This window comes from Impatiens glandulifera, chromosome 1, assembly GCF_907164915.1.
Source record: "Impatiens glandulifera chromosome 1, dImpGla2.1, whole genome shotgun sequence".
Lineage (NCBI taxonomy): Eukaryota > Viridiplantae > Streptophyta > Magnoliopsida > Ericales > Balsaminaceae > Impatiens > Impatiens glandulifera.
In genome coordinates this window covers 145482329-145490185 of record NC_061862.1, presented here as the reverse complement: position 1 = coordinate 145490185, position 7857 = coordinate 145482329, and the positions used below count along the sequence as shown (strand labels likewise).

Below are 7857 nucleotides of genomic sequence, written 5' to 3'. Positions count from 1 at the left end.
GTAATAATCAAGTGTCAATAAATTTAAATGTATTAACAATATGTTTTTATATCTAAATTTTGGCCAATAATATCTAAAATTTTGCATTTATATTTCTAGCTTAAAATAGTTATAACTTTAAATTTATTAAAATATGTTTTTTAAATAGTAAACTTGTATTAACAAGCAATTAATATATTATAAATGTCATAATATTTCAAGCATTAACATGTACATACATTAAAGCTTGTTTGATCTTTGGGTGTTTATTGATTTAAAAAAAAATATATTGTTTGATGAGAAAATGGGTTTATAAAAAATATTTGGGTTATCTTATTAATAAGTCCTTTTGTGTTTAAAAAATATTAAATTTAACAAAATAATGTAAATAATTTTAATATTTGTTAATTAATTAAATGATTTAATTGTTGAAAAGATTAATAATGTGAAAAGAAATCTAAAACACTACTTACTTCTTAAACGAACTCTAAAAAAAAATTATAAATAAAATTTGAAACTTACAAAAGAAAAAACATGAAAAATATGAGAAACTAAAGAAAAGTGTGGACTTAAATAATCAATCTTTTCATGTTTAACTTTAATTTATTAGAAACATTGTTCTCATAATTTATTTTGTATTATCTAATTATCAATTTAGTTGAGTATATATTTATCAAGTATATAAGTATATATGCAACTTTTATAATAACAGATAAATAAAAAAAATGTCTTAAACTAGTAGAAGAAATTACACTAAAATTCAAAGTAACATAAATAAATATTAACTTCACAAATGTTACTCTACAAAATAAAGAACATATTAAAAGACCTCCAAATATTTCAAATAGACTCCTTATTATCTCTTAAATATTTCTCATTAATATACATGCATAAAATTAATTAAACAATAATATATATTTCTTCCAACTTAAGCCGCACAATCATTAAAATTAAAAATAGCAAACTTATTAATATCTATATATTAACAAGACGTGCAATTTATAAACAAATCATGCATTAGATTAGATGCATGGATTAGAACTTAGAAGTATAAAATTAAAATTGTAAATTAACCAATAATATCACATCTTATATATTTTTGATTATTAAATTTATTAATTAAAATATTAAAATATTCTCACTTTTTTTATTTATAAAATTAATTTAAATTTTAAATACAACAAATATTATAATAATTTAACTAATTAAAAACCTAAATAATCTACTTTTTTATATAAAAAAAAAATTCAAAAAAATCCAATAAAATTCTTAAATAACTCAACATCAAACAATCAAACAAGATCTAAGAAATAATGTTGAACTTACCAATATAATAATACTATACATTCATGTCTCATCATTTGAAACGTAAAAAACATTTGTTTTGATAAAAAAAATCTAATTTTATATTAATTATAAATGGTCAAAATGGACTGATTGTTCATTTAGTTAAATTTTGAAGACACTTTAACATTACATATTTGTGACACGAGTCTTATTACCTAATTAATCAATCCACTCAATTAAAAGATGGTTATCTATAGAGCCAACTATTATTACTTAAACTTATAAGATAACCTAGCTAGCTAATAATATTAGTCTTATAATAAATGTCACATCATAATTAATCAAATAATTGTGACGTGACGCCTTTAATAACTTCAAATACTCTCATTATAGTTGGCCGAGTCACTAGTTTCCCTTCTCCGTTTTTGGCCAAAGAATTACTATTAACAGAAAAACTTATGTCGATTATCGGTAAGATTCTATTAAAGAACTCATGGATTAATGATAATACTGTATTGATAATAAAGTTACTATTTAAGTGCACAATTCTTTTAGTGATAAATACATTCAATTGTTGGGATTTGTCAATAATGGAGAAACAAATGGTTTGGCAAATATTAAAATTAGTTTTTTTAGACCTCTTCCTAACATTCAATTATGGCCTAGAATTCTCACTTGTGACGGCTAAGGGAGATTTTTTTTTTTTTTTTGCACTTGACAATAATTATAATATTAATCTTATCTAAAATGATTAATAGATCCCATTTGTCATGAAGATTAAATCATTGATTGCCTACTTGAGTTTCCAAGAAGATTCATTGGTTTTCTCTTGTTAATAATCTTAAACCTATAAATAGTAACTCTTGCAATAAGGGTTTTACTCATTAGATTCTTAACTTTATCTACAAATCTCTCTATATATAGCTAGTTGATTTTCTTGGTATTCTTTATCCATAGAATATTGATTGATTGCTCACATTTGAATAGATAGAAAAACATGCAAACTCCAAAGTCATACCTTCATCCTCCTACTTACGGAAACCTAATAACGGTTTTGAGTATCGATGGAGGTGGCATACGAGGAATCATCCCCGGGACAATTCTTAAGTTTCTTGAGTCTGAACTTCAGGTAACTATATTATTAGTTAGTTTTGTTTCATTAAAAAAATCCCTAGGTGAATAATTTGTTTCTAAATTGTTAATGATTTTGATGTAGAAACTCGACGGTGGGCATGTAAGGCTTGCAGATTACTTCGATGTAATTGCTGGAACTAGCACCGGAGGTCTAGTGACAGCCATGCTAACTGCACCCGATGAAAATAATCGTCCATTGTTTGCTGCAAAGGATATTAATAATTTTTATCTTGAGCACTGCCCTAAAATCTTTCCTCAAGACAGGTAAAATGTGCATGGATGCAAGATATAAGATTTGTCATTATTATTGTTAATCAATTAACTAACAAAATTTGGTGAATTTGTCATTCTTGGCCACAAGCAGATCTTATTTTTGTGGTCTTAAAAAGATGATGAGATCCTTTTATGGGCCAAAATATGATGGAGCTTATCTTCATAGAATCATTAGAGAAAAGCTTGGAAACTTAAGATTACACCAAACACTTACTAATGTGGCAATACCAGCTTTTGATATCAAGGAACTCCAACCAACTATTTTTTCAACATATGAGGTCCAAGATCTCTACCTTATAAACCTATAAATGAACTTCTTTAATTAATCTCATTTGATAAATTTAAAGCTAATATGAAAAAAAGTGTGACATATAAATTCAGGTAAAGCATAGCCCTGTCATGAATGCATTACTTTCGGATATATGCATCTCAACATCAGCAGCTCCGACATATCTCCCCACATACCATTTCCAAAACAAGGACCATTCCGGGAAGATTAGAGACTTCAACTTGACAGATGGTGGTGTCGCTGCAAATAACCCGGTATTATCACCATGCATCTATTTCCCTTATGTCCCACGCTTTGTATACCATAAGAATATTGTTTTACTCATGATTGTTTTAGTTATATTTTTTTTCGTAGACCCTAGTTGCAATCGGGGAGGTGACAAAACAGATCATGAAGGGATCAACCGATTTTTCTACTATAAGCCAAATGGATTATTCGAAACTTTTGGTAATATCTTTGGGGACAGGTTCAGCTAAATGTGAGGGGAAATATAATGCCAAAGATGCAGCTAAATGGGGTGCAATCAAATGGATCTCCCATGATGGATCAATCCCTATTATTGATGTCTACACTCAAGCTAGTGCTGATATGGTTGATATTCATCTTAATATTATTTTTCAAACTCTTGATTCCAAAAAGAATTACCTACGTATTCAGGTATTATAATTAACCATCTCATCTATCCACCAAAATGAGTTTGTTTGATGCTTATCTAATTAGTAAACATTTATGGTTGAACCAGGATGACAATTTAACAAATGGACCATTAAGTTCAGTTGACATAGCTACCAAGCAAAACCTCCAAAATCTTGTCAAAGTCGGGGATAAATTGTTGAAGAAACCTGTCTCAAGAGTAAATATACAAAACGGAATAATTGAACCTACGTCGGATAATGAGACCAACGAACAAGCTCTCGTTAGGTATGTACCATGAAATGGGTAATTCGACCTATTTTTTTCAAACTAATAAGAAAACTTTGACATCAATTAATAATTTACAGATTTGCAAAGTTGCTCTCCCAAGAGAAGAGACTTAGAACGAAGAGATCGTCCCAAAATTGATGCATAATTGACATATATCAATAAGGAGAACAAATAAATAAAATATGGTTTTTATATATGCTATATATGCATATTGGTAATTGTAATATTGTTAAGTCTCGTATTAATCTTTTAATTATTTATTTTTGAATAACAAGGAACCCCCTACCTACCTAGCATATATCACCTCTTGTGATCATAACTATTCTTTATTTGTAAAATGAGTGCAATATTGTAATATTGCTAATTGACAATATTAATTCATTATTTTTCTTAAGTAATTCTTTAGTTGATCATGCAATTTATGCTTCTTTTTTTTCTAATGAATCATTGCCAAAGTACTCTTTAAGTCTTTCTTAATTGAACTCATAAATATTGTTAGTTAGATTCATTCAAAGTAGTGATACCAAATTATCTTTCACAAATTAAGAATAATTTAACCCGATTATCATAATGGAAGTTATTGCGAATAAATTGGTCACATATGAAATTATTTTATAACAAAACATGTGTAGGATAGTTTCATCAATAATTGTATGCTTGCAACCATCAAACTAGTAGGCATTTATTTAATATGAGTTGTGATGTCAATTGCTTGAATCATATAAAAGAAGAAAATGAAAGTGACCAAATAGAAAAGAGATTTGAGAGATGTCACAAATTGCTTGAGGTTGGAATAATTATTTAGGCAAGAAATTCTAAAGAATGCAAAAATATAATATTGAACTAGAGTAGTCAATCCAAGACAAAAATTACATGCAAATGAGACATGAGAAGGGTTATTGCAAAAGACAGTGCAAAGTTTTCTTAAGAATAAAATTGGGACATAAACACCAAGAATGTGATGTTTCTTAAGTATTCTTTGAGAAAATATTCATTGAAAGTGAGGGTTCTTTTTGTTGATTGTGTCATTAATCTTGCATGTGAATTCTTTCCTGTTTTTTTTTTCACTTTCTCCAACCTATCTTAAGTCGGGATAAGACTTTTTTTTTTAAGCTACAAGCGAGCATACGATAACACGTAATGGGGCAATATTTCGACTTATTAGTAAAGAGACTAAAAAATTGAAAGTAATTAACTAATTGGATACCTCAAATGACAAGAATGTGACTAAAAAATTAAAAATTATAGAGTTCGGTTGTCATTTAAAACGTCTTAACTACTTAAATTGTGAAAAAGGAATGGCAAATGATCAATTATAAATACTAGAAGAAAATTTACATAGATTATCAACTATGATAAATGATTATAAAAAAAGTTTTAACTTGGCAATATGATTGAGATTTAAATATCAAACTAATATATATATATATATATATATATATATATATATATATATATATATATATATATATATATATATATATATATATATATATATAATTTTTAAAATGTCTGAATTGTTGATTCGAGAACGGTGGTTAATTTGAATATATATATATATATATGTGAGAGTAAATGAATACTTGGGTCGGATTGTGGGTTGACCCACCTATAAACTTAAAACGGTTAAAAATAAAATTAAAAATGCTATAGGTATGTTTCAAACTTGCAACCTAACAAAACGAGTACAACCCTTTAACCAACTAAACTAATAACACTTTATATTCTAAACTTAACACCAAATTTGATGAACGCGGGACATTTTAACAATATAAGTTCAACTTTTTAACTAACTAATCTCTCTCTCTTTCTATATATATATATATATATATAATGATGCTTAATTTTTAAAGTGTCCGGATTGTCGGGTCGAGAGCTGTGGTTAATTTGAATATATATGTGAGAGTAAATGGATACTTGGGTCAGATTGTGGGTTGACCCGCCCATAAACTTAAAACGGTTAAAAATAAAATTAAAAATGCTATAGGTATATTTTGAACTTACAACCTAACAAAACAAATACAACCCTTTAACCAACTAGACTAATAACATTTTATATTTAAAATTCAACACCAAATTTAATTAACGCATAACATTTTAACAATATAAGTTCAAAATTTTAACTAACTAATCTATATATATATATATATATATATATATATATATATATATATATATATAATGATGCTTAATTTTTAAGTGTCCGAATTGTTGGGTCGAGAGTTATGGTTAATTTGAATATATATGTGAGAGTAAATGGATACTTGGGTTGGATTATGGGTTGACTCACCTATACACTTAAAACGGTTAAAAATAAAATTAAAAATGTTATAGGTACGTTTCGAACTTGTAACCTAACAAAACGAGTACAACTTTTTAACCAACTAGGTTAATAACATTTTATATTCTAAAATCAACACCAAATTTGATGAACGCGAGATATTTTAACAATATAAGTTCAACTTTTTAACTAATATATATATAATGATGCTTAATTTTTAAAGTGTCCGGATTGTCGGACCGAGAGCTGTGATTAATTTGGATATATATGCGAGAGTAAATAGATATTTGGGTCGGATTTTGGGTTGACCCGCCCATAAACTTAAAATGGTTAAAAATAAAATTAAAAATGTTAATATATATATATATATAATGATGCTTAATTTTTAAAATGTCCGGATTGCTGGGTCAAGAGTTGTGGTTAATTTGGATATAAATGTGAGAGTAATTGGATATTTGGTCGGATTGTGGATTGACCCACCAATAAACTTAAAACGGTTAAACATAAAATTAAAAATGTTATAGGTATGTTTCAAACTTGCCACCTAACAAAACGAGTACAACCCTTTAACCAACTAGGCTAATAACACTTTATATTTTAAATTCAACGCCAAATTTTATGAACGCTGGACATTTTAACAATATAAGTTTAACTTTTTAACTGACTAATATATATATATATATATATATATATATATATATATATATATATATATATATATAATGATGCTTAATTTTTAAAGTGTCTGGATTGTCGGGTCGAGAGCTGAGATTAATTTGAATATATATGTGAGAGTAAATGGATATTTAGGTCGGATTGTGTGTTGCTCCGTTCATAAACTTAAAACAGTTAAAAATAAAATTAAAAATACTATCACATTTTTACCATAATATTTATTTCACGGCTTTTTGTATCATTACTCAAGCATTTTTACCATAAATGCACGAGATACATGCTAGTTTATATTATAACTTATTTTAGAGTTAGTATTATATTTTTTTAATTTGTAATTTTTTATAAGAAATTAATTCTTATTAAATTTAAATAAAAGTTACATATAAAAAATTAATTAGTAAATAATATAAAATAATATCTAAAAAATCAAAATAAATAACGATAATGTAATTTATTGAGGGTTCTTCCTAAAACGAACTCATTTGAATTAATGAACGATGATGTTAAAATAGAGTAAGTCGAACGAACTAATAAAACAATATCATAAAAATCTCTACCAAATATTTTGAACGACAGTTAAAATTATCTTTAACCGAGATTGATATGCAACGCCGAAAGATTTTTGTCAATTGAAAATAAATCATCTGTATATATAGCCGAAATAGTGATCAAATCAATACAAATAATGAGAGGATAAATGTAAGAGGTCATTCATATGAAAAACAAATTCAATAACTTTTTGATGAAAATATGAAAAATAAATCTAGATTTGATTATTTAATCTCCTTTGCTGTTAAGGAGAGGAAGAACATTGACTCGAGAAAAGTTCGTCAACACAGTCGGAGGATATGAGTAGAAAAAAACCCACCAACGATTGAAGATAAAAATCCGAGACAAAAAAATTGACTAGGCTAAACAGAAAGACAGACCGAAAAAAACGCAACATCAACTCTCCAATGCTAAATAGTTATCGGGAGAGCCAAGAAAGTTTAACCTTGAAACTTTTATTAAGTTT

General features: G+C 26.9%; 1 protein-coding gene across 1 annotated transcript; it reads left to right on the top strand.

Annotated features, from left to right (window-relative positions):
* Positions 1-2263: 2263 nt before the first annotated feature.
* LOC124909576 (patatin-like protein 2) lies at positions 2264-3896 on the top strand. The gene is made up of 6 exons (XM_047450246.1): positions 2264-2395; positions 2483-2664; positions 2765-2951; positions 3055-3216; positions 3317-3619; positions 3705-3896. The coding sequence occupies exons 1-6, from the start codon at positions 2264-2266 to the stop codon at positions 3894-3896; spliced, it is 1158 nt and encodes a 385-aa protein (XP_047306202.1).
* The last annotated feature ends 3961 nt before the right edge of the window (positions 3897-7857 follow it).

Bases quoted from the DNA above. Each gene is read 5' to 3' on its own strand.
- LOC124909576 (XM_047450246.1), top strand. From the start codon at position 2,264: ATGCAAACTCCAAAGTCATACCTTCATCCTCCTACTTACGGAAACCTA. The intron at 2,396-2,482 runs GTAACTATATTA...ATTTTGATGTAG, and splicing joins TTCTTGAGTCTGAACTTCAG to AAACTCGACGGTGGGCATGT. The intron at 3,217-3,316 runs GTATTATCACCA...TTTTTTTCGTAG, and splicing joins GTGTCGCTGCAAATAACCCG to ACCCTAGTTGCAATCGGGGA.